We start from the raw sequence: 19,784 nt of genomic DNA on the forward strand, positions 1-19,784 counted from the left end.
ATTTTTGTCATGGTCTGGTGCCACAAATAAGAAGTGCGTTTAGGTCTTTATTTTTGACTAATTGTTTGGTAACTATATTGCGGTCAGCGTCCGTACCCAGATAGAGTGAGAGATAAATCAAATCAGTCCGGGTGGTAGCATCTGGTCAAAGGTATACAGAGTGAGACCTCAGGAGAAAAGTTGTTATAAACCATTCAAGTTATTATACCAATCATAATTTCATCATTTTAATTTGACCAGTAGCCAATAGGCGCAAAGCTGCATGAATTATGGAAATCCAAATATGTCGAAATAGGCATTTCCCGTTTAGCATGCCTTTATTAAGCACAGTTATAAAAAATATACATAATACAGTTTTTGCGGATGTCATTTACAAAATTACAAATACATGATATTGTTCACATTTTGAACTTTCCTTTTCAGTCCATAATAACAAATGTTTGTTTGAACACACACAGCATGCACGCCTATTAGCCATATCCGTCGTGGAAACAATGTGACCTCAGGGAAGTTACATAATTAGTTTTACGCAATTTCGATTTGGGATGAGTTTTGGATGAGTGAAATGCAAAATATATAATAATGAAGTCCTAACCAACACCACTGCATTAATGCAGGTGAACAAGACTATAACAACATTAATGTCTACATTCGATGATTTTACAATTGTATTGAACTGCAATGCAATTACACTGAATGACGTTTGAAATGTATGTTCCTCACTTACTGGTGGAATTATTGATAATTCGCCCATAATTTTATGCATTTTCTGTACATTGCCTATTTGAAGAGAGTTTGACGGTCCGTTGGGTTCGTTGGGTCATTAAGCTGAGGTCGGGAGGGAGAGTCCGTGTACGTTCAACGCCTCGTGCTGGTGCTTGATCAAGGGACTGTGAGGTTTTCTGTCTCCTGTGAAAAACAAACAACAGATACAGTATGTTTCTGGAACAAATAAGTCGTAATTCAGAACAGTGAGCACACAAAATCATGTCAATTATAGGTCAGGTCTCAATGCCCTAGCAAGATTAGATACCTAAACTTGTTTCTCATCTGATAGAGATCAAGGTTATTGGACTGTCATACCTAGGTGTATAAAACGGGGATGGAATTATATGAATGTGTCCATTGCACTGGGCAAATTTGAGGCCTACCACATGTAGCAATGTTTTATTCTTCACACAAATATTATCTTCACAAAAGTATAAGCAAAATGATTGCCCTACGATAAACAGTAGGGTATGGATAATGTAGGTTACTCAGATATTTCATTTAGAATTATACTGATTGGTTTAGCATTAATAGGCTTATCTTTTAATAGGCTTTTTGTTCAAATGAAGTCGAATGTGGTTGCAATATACACCGCTAATTGCATGGCTGTTGTCATTTATATCAAATTACCTCAATTAGATTTTTATCCGTAAAAAAGGTTATGATATTGTGGAAATAATGTAGGCCTATCAATGCAAAACCCACCCTTCCCTACAGGACTACTCGTCGTTGAAAAGCAAACGCACGCACAACCCTTGAAAATAGGAATATATAACGTTGCCTAAAAAGTATTCGCAAATTAAATAGACATAATTTGAACATCATAGCTAGCTAATTGTAACATTAATTAATGAATATGTAAACGTTTGGAAAAATGTGGTCTATATCGTTAGGCTAATAGCTATCATATAATTCAACTATTATTAATAGGTTATTCAAGACCACCTACACCAAAGGCCTGCAGTCATCACCTGAGGGTATGAAATGCTATTGCTGTAGGCCTACTCTGTACATTTACACTGGCTTGATACCATAATGACTTGCACAGTAAATAAAGTAACCTTCTCTCAAAGAACTCAATGGTTTCCTTATCAGTCGCCCAACACAGCCTGCTCTGTTGTTTGTGCCCGAAGCTTCCGTTGTATGTAGCATTTAGGCCTATGGCCTATATAAAATACAAAATTATCTAAATGTCAACCGTTGTCATCCTCGACCACCTATTTAAACCCATCCTGTTAGGTCGTAGGGTTTCGACCCACGGGGCCTAATCTTTTTTTTTTACGAGTTGCATTTAAAAATAGCTGTTTTATGATTGACAGCTGCATATATGTGTGCCATTGTGCTTAATTAAAATATCCACTGGAAGATTTGAAACCTAAAAAAACGACTTGCTTAGTTACCTTCTCGCGATGAGTGTTTGAAAGACATTGCCGTGTGGAAGTCTCCACCTTGCATGGTTGCTCCGCTGTTGGGGTGGGCCAGGTTTGCGTTCTGAGACTGCCAGTGGTGTCCTGTTGTCATGTAGTTAGCTGCTGGCCCACCATACACCCCGTATTGGTTTGGGGGAGAGTAGGCACAAGCAGGTACATAACTAGATAGGTTTGAAGAAGACTGAAAAAAAACGGAAGAAAAAAAACCGTTTAAGCACAGCGAAGCAAAACGCCCCAAAACGTTTATATGTATGCATATATTTACAGTGGACATCTTGTGGAAACGTATTTCTGATCAAACTATGAACATATTCGTTGTTTGTGTATTTGTTTCATAATTGTACCTGATGATACTTAATGTCTGCCTCTAGGGATGATTTCTCTATTCCGTTGACGCCATGGGCAGAGGAAAAAGTCGCTCTGTTAACGCTCGCCCACTCCTCCATTTTTGATTGGTACCCCTCTGCTCCAGCAATGGCTGTGGAAAATGTTTCAGTGTAGAATATAACATTATTAGGCTAACAAACCAATGTACGTTTTTATTCGATATGAAGCCAACTCAGTTGAGCATTTTAAATAATGTATTTTGGGATCTAGCTCTTATGTTAAGAACATTCCTTTTGCAAAAATACAGGATGGTAGTGAACATTTTATGATAAACAGATGTTTTTTATTAAATTCTTGGGGAAATTATCTGATAAACACACACTTCAACCAATCTTTATTTTAGTAAAATCAGATCGAATGTTTGTGGCCACAACGTTTTGAATGCCATGTTTTTTGTACATTCTTGAGATTTTGGAACAACACATTTATATTACATTATTGCTGATGTAAATCCTATAGGTTTGTAGTTTGGCCTGTTGGACCTGTTGGTCTCATGCGATTTTAATGCTATACTTTGAAGAGAAACAATAAGATATCTGACATAAAATAAGACGTTTAGCCTAATTAACGTTCATAATGGACTACGAGTTCGTTGTAGAAATATGAATAGGCTAAACCACAAAGTAGGACTCACACTGATAGGCCTATATGTAGGCTATTTCCCCATCAAGATGATTTTGCATTTCTAGTTTATAGCAGATTCGCCATTTGGCTCCTTTATCAATATTATTTAAACGTTCGTCCATTCCAACATTATACATTAGGCCTATTCAGCCCATATTAACTTCTCACTATTTACAGTTAGGCCTATATCGTTATTATATTTGTCTATCCCTGATGTTGACTATACGTTTGTTGTTTTAAATTGTTTCTCATTAATGTGAAATCATCTGAAATATCTGTGTGATTAACAAGCCACACTGACGGATGCAATGGACAATGCTGCTGCCTATGAGAAAACAACTCAGCTTCAAGAGTAACATACATGCATAGTATTTGATTTTGTCACCTACCTGAGGGGTCCATGAAGGCTCGAATGCCCAAAATGTTGCTGACTGTGTGCACCGAAGGCCATCCATGACGGGAGAGGCTGACATGGCCCGCTGTGATCGGTACACCGTGACCGCTGCCAATTTTAGTCCCAGTGGGTGACATTGCACTGGGGTATGAGTACGGGTACATGTGGTTGTAGGATAGTTGAGGATGGGTTGGCTTGCTGTTCTCATACTGGCCCGGCTGAGAAAGATTTCCTATTTTGTTGCGTAAAATGCGGCTTATGGAGCTAACCGAAGGAACGTTATATTTATCACAAACTGCATCTGCAAGAAGCCTGTCCCTGATCTCCCAAGCAAAAATTCCAGGGTCTCCTTGTTTGTAATCCCTTATGCTTTTCACCACGTTGGGTGTTGTGACCCGGGGTTTACTTCCTCCTATGGCACCGGGCAATATCGAACCCGTCTCGTTATATCTCGCTAGTATCTTGCTCACACAGCCATGAGATACTCGAAGCTGTCTACTGATGTCACAGGGTCGTATTCCAAGTTGAGCTAATTCCACGATTCTGATCCGGATCGAATTTGGAAGAGGTCGCCCGTTGACAAATACCCCGCCAAGCTGGTTTACTTCTCCATATGTTTGATCTGCAAGAAACAAATAAGGAATTGCATTGATGTGCATAGACTCGACATAGCAACATGACGGAGTTTTAAACAATAGCCTGTTTAGCCTAGCCTAGCATAATGCACACTCAAGTTCCCGAAAAGTAATTCCCTCTCCTTGATTTAATCTATATCACCCAGACTGTTATGGCTCTCAACTACAATGTTCTCTAACCTATTATGCTCTCAAACATCGTCAAGCAGTTCACTCCAAATGTGTCTGAAAAATAAAATAGCCTATGAAAATGGAGACATGGACACTGACACTGGAATGATAGAAGGACGCACGATTTGAGGACAAGCTAGTAGGCTACAATATAAAGCTAAAACCTAATGCATTCACATCTCTATTTGTGCAAACATTATCTCCTGACGAGTCAAAGATCCATGCAAAATGAATAATGAGTTTACCCATTGCTTTTGGTTTGAGATGTTTTCCTCTACCAGTTGCCAATGGTCGAAAAGTGCTGTCTTCACCCTTCTGCACATGAGATGAGGAAAATGTTTTTTCTGTGCGTTTTTCCTTCAGTTCTGCTCTTGCATTTCTGGTAAGATGATCTAAAACGGCGAGTTTGGGCAAAGGGACTGAAGTGATCTTTGTCCCATAAGGGGAAATGTGTCCATCCCGAAGGCTCAAGTGTGCGCAGATTAATTTGACGCATCCATTACGTCAATATTGTTGGCTGTGCTCAAGACTCCTTTCCCATTTCATTGGTCTCCTCCTCCGTGTGTATTCTAGCCTAGCTACTCCACCGAATCTTTTCCGGTTTTTAGAGTTTACGGTACACTCTTGGAACTCGGAGAAAACATGTGCTTGGAAATTAAAATCCAAACAAAAAGCTGTTCTCCACGACAAGGATAAATATACTCTGTTTAAAGATAGGCCTATTTGATTATTACAATGGATATAATTAACATGTAATTATGGGCCATTCTTTTTAATGCATTTACTCCGATCATATCCTATGATATTTTTTGTCCGTGATACAAGCTTGCATTATAAATTTCATTTGCAAGGGTATTAGCATTTTTATCCATCCGAAAAGTTACCACAATTAATGAAACGTGGACTGGAAGTCATGACCCAATAAAGATTTGTGCTAAACACACATGAAAAATCTGCACTTTAGTTTGAAAAAAGCAATATTTACCTACCCCTTAATTGCAATTAATTGAATCTGCGCACAATGGTCATATGGAAACAACACTCAATTCATACAATTTCTATGCAATTTCTGGTTTAGTACAGACCTATTCGAACATCGATATTTGAGAGATCTTTGGTGTGCTTGATTGAGTGAGTGATGGTTAGGCCACTATGGTTACTCATGGCTAAAGCTATGTGATACATTGGGCACATGGCAGATGGATTAGCCTATTATGATGTTGCGCATACAGTATGTGAGGCCTACATCTTTCTGTCGTAGGCTACTTAAGACTATTGCTTTTATGCGTCGTGAAGTTGGAACCTTTTATTTTCTAATAAATCGTATGGCTATTAAAACGCAAATTGATTTCAATTGATTGATTATGATTGGTCTTTCAAACACATGTATAGCCTACTCTTCACACCAACAAAATAAGCAAAATGTTTAGAAGTTTTTGAATGCCCAGAGGGTCTGTGACAAACGTCTGTTTGTATTTATTTTTACGGTAAATCTATTTATAAGGATACATTGCTGTTCATCCGAACATTCTAATTACAGTGGTTGCATGATAAATATTTGGCATGTACTGTATTTTGGTCTTTGCCACTCTTTTCCTCTGAAGAACTATGTAAATCGTTTATTGGTCCACACGATTTCTTGTTTGCCTATAAACAAATGCAACCGTTTTTTTTCGTTATATGCCTATTTTCAGCAAGAAGGCGTGTGTGTTGTTTTCTTTACGACATTTATATTGTTTTACATATATTCATTAAAATTGATATAACTATTGATCTTCCCTGATATATGTGCATTGGAATATAGGATACAGGTAGGCCTATTTCACATTTAAAAGATAAAAGTGTTTTGTTTTGTGAGATAGTCCTATATGGGCATACTGCGAGGTTATTTTCTATTTAAACGACGAGGCCTGCCCCTGAAAGTAGGCATATACCCATTAAACTGGTATGGTTTCAATTGTCTTTATTTATTTAATTATTTTATTGAGAAAATCTCTGTGCCTCCTTTTTTAAATTGAATGTTTATGGGGATGGTGATATCATAGTTAAGTCAGATCAAGACAAGGGGCGTGCATGGCAAGACATCATCGCAAATATGCACTGCGCAGTATCCACACCTGCAAACGTAGCCAGGTGCTTATCAACTGATCTTTTGCTAAGAATTTATAAAGGTTACCTGTAGTATGCATTGCACATAGTTCAAAGAAAGACACTCCTGGTTTTGTCATTTGATTGTAGTTCTCAATAGATCGATATGTTCATCTATGATCTTGGTTTGATGTGATGTGGGTTTGGAGCTGAGGTGTGATGCATTCAGAAAATGTAGGTTCTGCAACATATTCATTTTTCAAGCCTTTAATTTTCTCAAGAAAATATTGGTATTGACAGTTCTACATAAATATAATTCCATTCAATTAGCATGCATTCTAAAAAATGAAATAAAGACAGTCCAATGTTTCTTTTTTGGATACTCTGTAGTTAGAGATGCGATCCATCTCATGTTTTCCCTGTTGCATTAGCCTGTCTGTGGGGTCACTGACTGGGTCCTCCTACTGCCAGGACTTGGCTGTGCAGTTCTCTGCTTCCCCCAGATGAGGCTGTGCTCATCATAGAATTGGACAAATTGGACACATTGCCCTGGGATGAGCTACTTCTGTACTCCTTACCACAGTTGCCAAATATCAGAACTCAACATCGAACAGATCATGCAAAATGCTTTTGAGTGATGTTGGACCATTTTTAAATGTTGACTACTTTAAACATCTTCTCCAGAACCGCTGGACCGATTGGCACCAAATTTGGTATATAGCATATTTGTACCCATGTCTTCAAATATTTTCCAGGCCTCTAGCTCAAACATTATGGCTGCTATGAGCCAATGAGCTTGCATGAATGGTTTTGACTGTCCAGCACCGCCAACATGCGACTAAACTGAACCATACTTTACAGGTTAGCTAGACTTAAATCCCCGAGGATGTGTGCCAAATTTAATCACTCTGAGTCAAACAGATCAAGAGATGTAAACATGTGCCCTTCACAGCACCACCGTGTGGTCCATCTGAATGTGCTTGCATATGTTGAGTCTTAACAGTGTTTGGAACATGTGTACCAAGTTTTGTGACAATACGAATATCTTTGCCTAATTTATATGCATTTGTGTGCAAGACCACACCCATAGGAATGTTGTTTGATATACTAGTTTGGAAAATGTTGCGTCAATAGATGCTAAATATAACTGTAAACTGGTCTTCCCTGTATACCCGTCACAAGACCCACTGGTTGATGCTTATTTATAAATCCCTCTTAGGCCTCACTCCCCCCTATCTGAGATACCTACTGCAGCCCTCATCCTCCACATACAACACCCATTCTGCCAGTCACATTCTGATAAAGGTCCCCAAAGCACACACATCCCTGGGTCGCTCCTCTTTTCAGTTCGCTGCAGCTAGCGACTGGAATGAGCTGCAACAAACACTCAAACTGGGCAGTTTTATCTCAATGTCTTTATTCAAAGACTCAATCATGGACTCTCTTACTGACAGTTGTGGCTGCTTTGTGTGATGTATTGTTGTCTCTACCTTCTTGCCCTTTGTGCTGTTGTCTGTGCCCAATAATGCTTGTACCATGTTTTGTGTTGCTACCATGTTGTTGTCATGTTGTGTTGCTATCATGCTGTGTTGTCATGTTGTGTTGCTGTCATGCTGTGTTGTCATGTGTTGCTGCCTAGGTCTCTCTTTATATAGTGTTGTGCTGTCTCTCTTGCTGTGATGTGTGTTTTGTAATATATTTATATTCTATTTGTTATTTATATTTGAATCCCAGGCCCCTGTCCCCGCAGGGGGCCGTTTGCCTTTTGGTAGGCCGTAATTGTAAATAAGAATGTATCCTTAACTGACTTGTATAGTTAAATAAATAAAATAAAATAATGTGGTAGTCCGGCCCCGCATTTAAGTGATATTTCACAAAATGTAAAATGGTGGAAATCCATCATGGCGGACTTTGCAAGAAGAGAGAGACCTATGCACCACATATCAGGATTCTAGGTCACACTGGGTGAGGGGTGTGAGCTTTCAAAGTTATCATTTTCAATTGCGTGTTATAGCGCCACCATGTGGCATTGGTATACTGTAATAATAATAATAATGACAAAGAAATACATAGCTTCACCAGCTTTGTTGCTTCAACCCCTAATTACTTTTCACAGTGCAAATTGTTAATATTAATAATAATATGCTTTTAATTTGATATATTTACTGCCAATTTTTCAAAATTTGACTTTCAATATAATTCATGTTAAAAAAAAATCCATCATTCAGCTGCTGGTGGTCCTCAAGAGCTTTTGACAGTGATTTGGTGGTCCCCGGAAGGAAAAGGTTGGGAACTCCTAGACGCTAGGGGCCAGTTTCCCTGACACATGTTAAGTCCAGTCCTGGACTAACAATGAGGAGCATTTTTTATTGAGATTCTTAATTGAGAATGTTTTTTAGTCCAAGACTAGGCGTAATCTTTGTCAGGGAAACTGGTCCTATATGAGCATGTTAACTTAACTTTATTGCAGGATATGTGTAAATTATAGCTGCCCGGATATTTCAGCCTTTTTAATCTCACAATTTGTTATATTCTCTATTCTAGATGCCAGTTATACCCATATGTAAAATAAGACGACCTAAGCATTAAGATGATTCATATTTGAGACAATTCAAGTCATAAACTTCAAAGTTGTCACTAATGAATAGTTCTTACACTGATACGAATAACATAGTGTACATTGTAAAGTGCATAATTACACTGTAATGCAAGAAAAATGAGGACATTTAACTCTTGTCATTACAGAATGATTTTGTATACTGATGGGTTATCACTTAGCTACACACTCCTTATAAACCAGTGTAGGTGGCAATTTAGACGACCTATTTCCTGTGACTAATTATTCTATCAGTATGATGTTCTTAGCTACTCTCTGTGACCTATCGTGTACAGTTCAAAAGCACATGTTTTTGGGCTGGAACTGTGTAACCACAGAAGAGGTCATTTGAGAGTAAAACATTTTAAAATGGTGGACTGACTTTTGCTACATGGCTTTTGGTAACGTTCCCTCGCAGAAAAAAAACTAAAGTTATTCTATTTGGTTCTATTCTATGCTATTCTATCAGGTTCTATTCTATTCTATTAGGTTCTACTCTATTATAATATATAAAATTCTAATATATTCTCAAGAGGGACAGAATTGCAGTCTCCCAAGTTCTGTAAAGCTGCATAGTGGTCGTTGTGCATTTTGTCCGCACCTGTCAGAAACAGCTGGTTAGCTGCTATATAGTATAGTCTTAACCTACAGACTACAGGGCAGAGACAGCTGGTTAGTGGTGATATAGTATAGCCTTAACCTACAGACTACAGGGCAGAGACAGCTGGTTAGTGGTGATATTGTATATAGTATAGCCTTAACCTACAGACTACAGGGCAGAGACAGCTGGTTAGTGGTGATATAGTATAGCCTTAACCTACAGACTACAGGGCAGAGACAGCTGGTTAGTGGTGATATAGTATAGCCTTAACCTACAGACTACAGGGCAGAGACAGCTGGTTAGTGGTGATATAGTATAGCCTTAACCTACAGACTACAGGGCAGAGACAGCTGGTTAGTGGTGATATAGTATATAGTATAGCCTTAACCTACAGACTACAGGGCAGAGACAGCTGGTTAGTGGTGATATAGTATAGCCTTAACCTACAGACCACAGGGCAGAAATGTAACGACGTTCGTCTGTAGGAGGAGAAGCGGACCAAAAAGCAGCGTGGTGGTTATTCATGTTCTTTAATGGAAAACTGAACGATACATGAAATAACTCAAATCTACAAAACAAACGGAACGTGAAAACCTATACAGCCTATCCTGTGACAACAAACACAGTGACAGGAACAATCACCCACAAACACACAGTGAAACCCAGGCTACCTAAGTATGATTCTCAATCAGAGACAACTAATGACACCTGCCTCTGATTGAGAACCATACTAGGCCGAAAACATAGAAATGCCCCAAAACATAAAAAACAAACATAGACTGCCCACCCAACTCACACCCTGACCATACTAAATAAATACAAAACAGAAATAGAGGTCAGAACGTGACAGTACCCCCCCCCCAAAGGTGCGGACTCCGGCCGCAAAACCTTGACCTATAGGGGAGGGTCTGGGTGGGCGTCTGTCCGCGGTGGCGGCTCTGGCGCGGGACGCGGACCCCACTTCACCATTGTCTTAGTCCGCCTTATTGTCCGCCTCCCTGGCTTACTCACCATGGCCACCCCTCTCAATGACCCCACTGGACAGAGGGGCAGCTGCTCGGGACAGAGGGGCGATAGCAGCTCGGGACAGAGGGGCGATAGCAGCTCGGGACAGAGGGGCGATAGCAGCTCGGGACAGAGGGACGATAGCAGCTCGGGACAGAGGGGCGGCAGCTGCTCGGGACAGAGGGGCGGCAGCAGCTCGGGACAGAGGGGCGATAGCTGCTCGGGACAGAGGGGCGGCAGCTGCTCGGGACAGAGGGGCGGCAGCTGCTCGGGCGGCCCCTGGCTGACTGGCGGCACTGGCAGCCCCTGGCTTACTGGCGGCCCCTGGCTGACTGACGGCACTGGCGGCCCCTGGCTTACTGGCGGCCCCTGGCTGACTGGCGGCCCCTGGCTGACGGGCGGCCCCTGGCTGACGGGCGGCACTGGCGGCCCCTGGCAGACGGGCGGCACTGGCGGCCCCTGGCAGACGGGCGGCACTGGCGGCTCCTGGCAGACGGGCGGCACTGGCGGCATCTGGCAGACGGGCGGCACTGGCGGCTCCTGGCAGACGGGCGGCACTGGCGGCTCCTGGCAGACGGACGGCACTGGCGGCTCCTGGCAGACGGACGGCGCTGGGCAGACGGGCGGCACTGGCGGCGCTGGGCAGACGGGCGGCACTGGCGGCGCTGGGCAGACGGGCGGCGCTGGGCAGACGGGCGGCGCTGGCGGCGCTGGGCAGACGGACGGCGCTGGCGGCGCTGGGCAGACGGACGGCGCTGGCGGCGCTGGGCAGACGGACGGCGCTGGCGGCGCTGGGCAGACGGACGGCGCTGGCGGCGCTGGGCAGACGGACGGCGCTGGCGGCGCTGGGCAGACGGACGGCGCTGGCGGCGCTGGGCAGACGGACGGCGCTGGCGGCGCTGGGCAGACGGGAGGCTCAGCTGGCGCTGGGCAGACGGGAGGCTCAGCTGGCGCTGGGCAGACGGGAGGCTCAGCTGGCGCTGGGCAGACGGGAAGCTCAGCTGGCGCTGGGCAGACGGGAAGCTCCGGCAACGCTGGAGAAGAGGAAGGCCCTGGTAGCGCCGGAGAGGCGGGAGACTCCGGCAGCGGCGCCGGACAGGCGGGAGGCTCCGGCAGAGGCGCCGGACAGGCGGGAGGCTCCGGCAGAGGCGCCGGACAGGCGGGAGGCTCCGGCAGAGGCGCCGGACAGGTGGGAGGCTCCGGCAGCGCTGGAGAGGAGGAAGCCCCTGTAAGGATGGGCCGGAGAGACAGCCTGGTACGGGGGGCTGCCACCGGAGAGCTGGTGCGTGGAGGTGGTGACGGATAGACCGGGCCGTGAAGGCTTACTGGAGATCTTGAGAGCAGGGCTGGCACCAACCGCCCTGGCTGGATCTTCACCCTAGCCCGGCAGATGTGGGGAGCTGGGATGTAGCGCACCGGGCTAAGCACGCGTACTGGGGACACCGTGCGCACAACTGCATAACACGGTGCCTGACCAGCACCACGCCCGCCACAGTTAGCACTGCTAGGAGCACTGTAGTGCTGAGATGGCACAGGACGTGCAAGGCTAGGGAGATGCACAGGAGGCCTGGTGCGTGAGGCTGGCACAGTCTTCACCAGACCCCTCGCACGCACCTCAGGATGAGTATGGATAGCTGACCCCGGTGCCATTAAATCCCTGACACGCTCCGTCGGGCGAATGTCGTGCCTCATGCACCAAACCAGCAAATCCCTCATGTCTCTCTCCTCCAATTTCCCCATTAACTCCTTCACAGTCTCTGCTTCGCTCACCTCCAACACCAGCTCTGGTTCTGAGCTCCTCCTTGGCTCCTCACGATAAACGGGGGGAGTTGGCTCAGGTCTGACTCCTGACTCTGCCACACTCCCCCTGTGCCCCCCCCCCAAGAAATTTTTGGGGGTGACTCTCGGGCTTCCATCCGCTCTGCCATGCTAGTTCCTCATAATGCCGCCGCTCTGCTTTTGCTGCCTCCAGCTCGGCCTTGGGGCGGCAATATTCTCCTGGCTCTGCCCAGGGTCCTTTCCCGTCTAGAATCTCCTCCCAAGTCCATCTCTCCAAGTAGTGCAGCCTCTCCCACTGCTGCTTCTGCTGCTGCTGCTGTTGCTCCTGCTGCAGTTGCTCCTGCTGCACCAGTCGCTTCTCCTGCTGCTGCTGTTGCTGCAGCCTCTGTTTACCACGTCGCTTGATCCTTGGTGGGTGGGTGATTCTGTAACAACGTTCGTCTGTAGGAGGAGAAGCGGACCAAAAAGCAGCGTGGTGGTTATTCATGTTCTTTAATGGAAAACTGAACGATACATGAAATAACTCAAATCTACAAAACAACAAACGGACCGTGAAAACCTATACAGCCTATCCTGTGACAACAAACACAGCGACAGGAACAATCACCCACAAACACACAGTGAAACCCAGGCTACCTAAGTATGATTCTCAATCAGAGACAACTAATGACACCTGCCTCTGATTGAGAACCATACTAGGCCGAAAACATAGAAATGCCCCAAAACATAGAAAAACAAACATAGACTGCCCACCCAACTCACACCCTGACCATACTAAATAAATACAAAACAACAGAAATAGAGGTCAGAACGTGACAAGAAACAGCTGGTTAGTGGTGATATAGTATAGCCTTAACCTACAGACTACAGGGCAGAGACAGCTGGTTAGTGGTGATATAGTATAGCCTTAACCTACAGACTACAGGGCAGAGACAGCTGGTTAGTGGTGATATAGTATAGCCTTAACCTACAGACTACAGGGCAGAGACAGCTGGTTAGTGGTGATATTGTATATAGTATAGCCTTAACCTACAGACTACAGGGCAGAGACAGCTGGTTAGTGGTGATATAGTATAGCCTTAACCTAGAGACTACAGGGCAGAGACAGCTGGTTAGTGGTGATATAGTATAGCCTTAACCTACAGACTACAGGGCAGAGACAGCTGGTTAGTGGTGATATAGTATAGCCTTAACCTACAGACTACAGGGCAGAGACAGCTGGTTAGTGGTGATATAGTATAGCCTTAACCTACAGACTACAGGGCAGAGACAGCTGGTTAGTGGTGATATAGTATAGCCTTAACCTACAGACTACAGGGAAGAGACAGCTGGTTAGTGGTGATATAGTATAGCCTTAACCTACAGACTACAGGGCAGAGAAATCTGGTTAGTGGTGATATAGTATAGCCTTAACCTACAGACTACAGGGCAGAGACAGCTGTTTAGTGGTGATATAGTATAGCCTTAAACTACAGACCACAGGGCAGAGACAGCTGGTTAGTGGTGATATAGTATAGCCTTAACCTACAGACTACAGGGCAGAGACCGCTGGTTAGTGGTGATATAGTATAGCCTTAACCTACAGACTACAGGGCAGAGACAGCTGGTTAGTGGTGATATAGTATATAGTATAGCCTTAACCTACAGACTACAGGGCAGAAACAGCTGGTTAGTGGTGATATAGTATAGCCTTAACCTACAGACCACAGGGCAGAAACAGCTTGTTAGTGGTGATATAGTATAGCCTTAACCTACAGACTACAGGCAGAGACAGCTGGTTAGCTGCTATATAGTATAGCCTTTACCAACAGACTACAGTCAGAAACAGCTGGTTAGTGGTGATATAGTCTAGCCTTAACCAACAGACTACAGGCAGAAACAGCTGGTTAGCTGCTATATAGTATAGCCTTTACCAACAGACTACAGGCAGAGACAGCTGGTTATTGGTGATATAGTATAGCCTTAACCAACAGACTGCAGGCAGAAACAGCTGGTTAGTGGTGATATAGTATAGCCTTAACCTACAGACTACAGGGCAGAGACAGCTGGTTAGTGGTGATATAGTATAGCCTTTACCAACAGACTACAGGCAGAAACAGCTGGTTAGTGGTGATATAGTATAGCCTTAACCAACAGACTACAGGCAGAAACAGCTGGTTAGCTGCTATATAGTATAGCCTTTACCAACAGACTACAGGCAGAAACAGCTGGTTAGTGGTGATATAGTATAGCCTTAACCTACAGACTACAGGCAGAGACAGCTGGTTAGCTGCTATATAGTATAGCCTTAACCTACAGACTACAGGCAGAAACAGCTGGTTAGCTGCTATATAGTATAGCCTTTACCAACAGACTACAGGGCAGAAACAGCTGGTTAGCTGCTATATAGTATAGCCTTTACCAACAGACTACAGGCAGAGATAGCTGGTTAGCTGCTATATAGTATAGCCTTTACCAACAGACTACAGGCAGAAACAGCTGGTTAGTGGTGATATAGTATAGCCTTTACCAACAGACTAGAGGCAGAAACAGCTGGTTAGTGGTGATATAGTATAGCCTTTACCAACAGACTACAGGCAGAAACAGCTGGTTAGTGGTGATATAGTATAGCCTTTACCAACAGACTACAGGCAGAAATAGCTGGTTAGCTGCTAGATAGTATAGCCTTTACCAACAGACTACAGGCAGAAACAGCTGGTTAGCTGCTATATAGTATAGCCTTTACCAACAGACTACAGGCAGAGACAGCTGGTTAGCTGCTATATAGTATAGCCTTTACCAACAGACTACAGGCAGAAACAGCTGGTTAGCTGCTATATAGTATAGCCTTTACCAACAGACTACAGGCAGAAACAGCTGGTTAGTGGTGATATAGTATAGCCTTTACCAACAGACTACAGGGCAGAAACAGCTGGTTAGCTGCTATATAGTATAGCCTTTACCAACAGACTACAGGCAGAAACAGCTGGTTAGCTGCTATATAGTATAGCCTTAACCTACAGACTACAGGCAGAGACAGCTGGTTAGCTGCTATATAGTATAGCCTTAACCTACAGACTACAGGCAGAAACAGCTGGTTAGCTGCTATATAGTATAGCCTTAACCTACAGACTACAGGCAGAGACAGCTGGTTAGCTGCTATATAGTATAGCCTTAACCTACAGACTACAGGCAGAAACAGCTGGTTAGCTGCTATATAGTATAGCCTTTACCAACAGACTACAGGGCAGAAACAGCTGGTTAGCTGCTATATAGTATAGCCTTTACCAACAGACTACAGGCAGAAACAGCTGGTTAGTGGTGATATAGTATAGCCTTTACCAACAGACTACAGGCAGAAACAGCTGGTTAGTGGTGATATAGTATAGCCTTTACCAACAGACTACAGGCAGAAACAGCTGGTTAGTGGTGATATAGTATCGCCTTTACCAACAGACTACAGGCAGAAACAGCTGGTTAGCTGCTATATAGTATAGCCTTTACCAACAGACTACAGGCAGAAACAGCTGGTTAGCTGCTATATAGTATAGCCTTTACCAACAGACTACAGGCAGAGACAGCTGGTTAGCTGCTATATAGTATAGCCTTTACCAACAGACTACAGGCAGAAACAACTGGTTAGCTGCTATATAGTATAGCCTTTACCAACAGACTACAGGCAGAAACAGCTGGTTAGTGGTGATATAGTATAGCCTTTACCAACAGACTACAGGGCAGAAACAGCTGGTTAGCTGCTATATAGTATAGCCTTTACCAACAGACTACAGGCAGAAACAGCTGGTTAGCTGCTATATAGTATAGCCTTTACCAACAGACTACAGGCAGAGACAGCTGGTTAGCTGCTATATAGTATAGCCTTTACCAACAGACTACAGGCAGAAACAGCTGGTTAGCTGCTATATAGTATAGCCTTTACCAACAGACTACAGGCAGAAACAGCTGGTTAGCTGCTATATAGTATAGCCTTTACCAACAGACTACAGGCAGAAACAGCTGGTTAGTGGTGATATAGTATAGCCTTTACCAACAGACTAGAGGCAGAAACAGCTGGTTAGTGGTGATATAGTATAGCCTTTACCAACAGACTACAGGCAGAAACAGCTGGTTAGTGGTGATATAGTATAGCCTTTACCAACAGACTACAGGCAGAAATAGCTGGTTAGCTGCTAGATAGTATAGCCTTTACCAACAGACTACAGGCAGAAACAGCTGGTTAGCTGCTATATAGTATAGCCTTTACCAACAGACTACAGGCAGAGACAGCTGGTTAGCTGCTATATAGTATAGCCTTTACCAACAGACTACAGGCAGAAACAGCTGGTTAGCTGCTATATAGTATAGCCTTTACCAACAGACTACAGGCAGAAACAGCTGGTTAGTGGTGATATAGTATAGCCTTTACCAACAGACTACAGGGCAGAAACAGCTGGTTAGCTGCTATATAGTATAGCCTTTACCAACAGACTACAGGCAGAAACAGCTGGTTAGCTGCTATATAGTATAGCCTTAACCTACAGACTACAGGCAGAGACAGCTGGTTAGCTGCTATATAGTATAGCCTTAACCTACAGACTACAGGCAGAAACAGCTGGTTAGCTGCTATATAGTATAGCCTTAACCTACAGACTACAGGCAGAGACAGCTGGTTAGCTGCTATATAGTATAGCCTTAACCTACAGACTACAGGCAGAAACAGCTGGTTAGCTGCTATATAGTATAGCCTTTACCAACAGACTACAGGGCAGAAACAGCTGGTTAGCTGCTATATAGTATAGCCTTTACCAACAGACTACAGGCAGAAACAGCTGGTTAGTGGTGATATAGTATAGCCTTTACCAACAGACTACAGGCAGAAACAGCTGGTTAGTGGTGATATAGTATAGCCTTTACCAACAGACTACAGGCAGAAACAGCTGGTTAGTGGTGATATAGTATAGCCTTTACCAACAGACTACAGGCAGAAACAGCTGGTTAGCTGCTATATAGTATAGCCTTTACCAACAGACTACAGGCAGAAACAGCTGGTTAGCTGCTATATAGTATAGCCTTTACCAACAGACTACAGGCAGAGACAGCTGGTTAGCTGCTATATAGTATAGCCTTTACCAACAGACTACAGGCAGAGACAGCTGGTTAGCTGCTATATAGTATAGCCTTTACCAACAGACTACAGGCAGAAACAGCTGGTTAGTGGTGATATAGTATAGCCTTTACAAACAGACTAGAGGCAGAAACAGCTGGTTAGTGGTGATATAGTATAGCCTTTACCAACAGACTACAGGCAGAAACAGCTGGTTAGTGGTGATATAGTATAGCCTTTACCAACAGACTACAGGCAGAAATAGCTGGTTAGCTGCTAGATAGTATAGCCTTTACCAACAGACTACAGGCAGAAACAGCTGGTTAGCTGCTATATAGTATAGCCTTTACCAACAGACTACAGGCAGAGACAGCTGGTTAGCTGCTATATAGTATAGCCTTTACCAACAGACTACAGGCAGAAACAGCTGGTTAGCTGCTATATAGTATAGCCTTTACCAACAGACTACAGGCAGAAACAGCTGGTTAGTGGTGATATAGTATAGCCTTTACCAACAGACTACAGGGCAGAAACAGCTGGTTAGCTGCTATATAGTATAGCCTTTACCAACAGACTACAGGCAGAAACAGCTGGTTAGCTGCTATATAGTATAGCCTTAACCTACAGACTACAGGCAGAGATAGCTGGTTAGCTGCTATATAGTATAGCCTTAACCTACAGACTACAGGCAGAAACAGCTGGTTAGCTGCTATATAGTATAGCCTTAACCTACAGACTACAGGCAGAGACAGCTGGTTAGCTGCTATATAGTATAGCCTTAACCTACAGACTACAGGCAGAAACAGCTGGTTAGCTGCTATATAGTATAGCCTTTACCAACAGACTACAGGGCAGAAACAGCTGGTTAGCTGCTATATAGTATAGCCTTTACCAACAGACTACAGGCAGAAACAGCTGGTTAGTGGTGATATAGTATAGCCTTTACCAACAGACTACAGGCAGAAACAGCTGGTTAGTGGTGATATAGTATAGCCTTTACCAACAGACTACAGGCAGAAACAGCTGGTTAGTGGTGATATAGTATAGCCTTTACCAACAGACTACAGGCAGAAACAGCTGGTTAGCTGCTATATAGTATAGCCTTTACCAACAGACTACAGGCAGAAACAGCTGGTTAGCTGCTATATAGTATAGCCTTTACCAACAGACTACAGGCAGAGACAGCTGGTTAGCTGCTATATAGTATAGCCTTTACCAACAGACTACAGGCAGAAACAACTGGTTAGCTGCTATATAGTATAGCCTTTACCAACAGACTACAGGCAGAAACAGCTGGTTAGTGGTGATATAGTATAGCCTTTACCAACAGACTACAGGGCAGAAACAGCTGGTTAGCTGCTATATAGTATAGCCTTTACCAACAGACTACAGGCAGAAACAGCTGGTTAGCTGCTATATAGTATAGCCTTAACCAACAGACTACAGGCAGAAACAGCTGGTTAGCTGCTATATAGTATAGCCTTTACCAACAGACTACAGGGCAGAAACAGCTGGTTAGCTGCTATATAGTATAGCCTTTACCAACAGACTACAGGCAGAAACAGCTGGTTAGCTGCTATATAGTATAGCCTTTACCAACAGACTACAGGCAGAAACAGCTGGTTAGTGGTGATATAGTATAGCCTTAACCTACAGACCACAGGGCAGGAACAGCTGGTTAGCTGCTATATAGTATAGCCTTTACCAACAGACTACAGGCAGAAACAGCTGGTTAGCTGCTATATAGTATAGCCTTTACCAACAGACTACAGGCAGAAACAGCTGGTTAGTGGTGATATAGTATAGCCTTAACCTACAGACCACAGGGCAGGAACAGCTGGTTAGCTGCTATATAGTATAGCCTTTACCAACAGACTACAGGGCAGAGACAGCTGGTTAGTGGTGATATAGTATAGCCTTTACCAACAGACTACAGGCAGAGACAGCTGGTTAGCTGCTATATAGTATAGCCTTTACCAACAGACTACAGGGCAGAAACAGCTGGTTAGCTGCTATATAGTATAGCCTTTACCAACAGACTACAGGCAGAAACAGCTGGTTAGCTGCTATATAGTATAGCCTTTACCAACAGACTACAGGCAGAAACAGCTGGTTAGTGGTGATATAGTATAGCCTTAACCAACAGACTGCAGGCAGAAACAGCTGGTTAGTGGTGATATAGTATAGCCTTAACCAACAGACTACAGGCAGAAACAGCTGGTTAGC

The 19,784-nt window shown here is 43.8% G+C and overlaps 1 protein-coding gene and 1 long non-coding RNA gene across 4 annotated transcripts; both read right to left on the reverse strand.

The window, feature by feature from the left end:
- Window positions 1-298: 298 nt before the first annotated feature.
- Window positions 299-4,936, reverse strand: LOC110529463 (paired box protein Pax-1). The gene is made up of 5 exons (XM_021611644.2): window positions 4,655-4,936; window positions 3,599-4,225; window positions 2,543-2,676; window positions 2,169-2,379; window positions 299-909 (listed from the first exon to the last, which is right to left on the reverse strand). Exons 1-5 carry the CDS (start codon window positions 4,656-4,658, stop codon window positions 824-826), a joined length of 1,062 nt encoding a protein of 353 aa, XP_021467319.2. The 5' UTR covers window positions 4,659-4,936; the 3' UTR covers window positions 299-823.
- A 4,786-nt stretch (window positions 4,937-9,722) lies between these two features.
- LOC118965496 lies at window positions 9,723-14,599 on the reverse strand. Of its 3 annotated transcripts, none has more exons than XR_005052787.1 (3): window positions 13,336-14,289; window positions 9,856-10,137; window positions 9,723-9,793 (listed from the first exon to the last, which is right to left on the reverse strand). It is a non-coding gene; the product is annotated as an uncharacterized LOC118965496 (long non-coding RNA). The 3 variants fall into 3 exon arrangements; XR_005052788.1 differs by lacking the exon at window positions 9,723-9,793 and adding an exon at window positions 14,500-14,599 and having other exon boundaries at window positions 9,828-10,137; window positions 13,336-14,174; XR_005052789.1 differs by lacking the exon at window positions 9,723-9,793 and having other exon boundaries at window positions 9,828-10,137; window positions 13,336-13,837; window positions 14,175-14,211.
- Window positions 14,600-19,784: the final 5,185 nt, after the last annotated feature.

Source organism: Oncorhynchus mykiss, chromosome 8 (assembly GCF_013265735.2).
Source record: "Oncorhynchus mykiss isolate Arlee chromosome 8, USDA_OmykA_1.1, whole genome shotgun sequence".
Classification (NCBI taxonomy): domain Eukaryota; kingdom Metazoa; phylum Chordata; class Actinopteri; order Salmoniformes; family Salmonidae; genus Oncorhynchus; species Oncorhynchus mykiss.

Coding starts and splice junctions, on each gene's coding strand:
- LOC110529463 (XM_021611644.2), bottom strand. Junction 2,380..2,542: donor CAGACATTAAGTATCATCAG/GTACAATTATGA, acceptor GTTTTTTTTCAG/TCTTCTTCAAACCTATCTAG. Junction 910..2,168: donor CAAACACTCATCGCGAGAAG/GTAACTAAGCAA, acceptor TGTTTTTCACAG/GAGACAGAAAACCTCACAGT.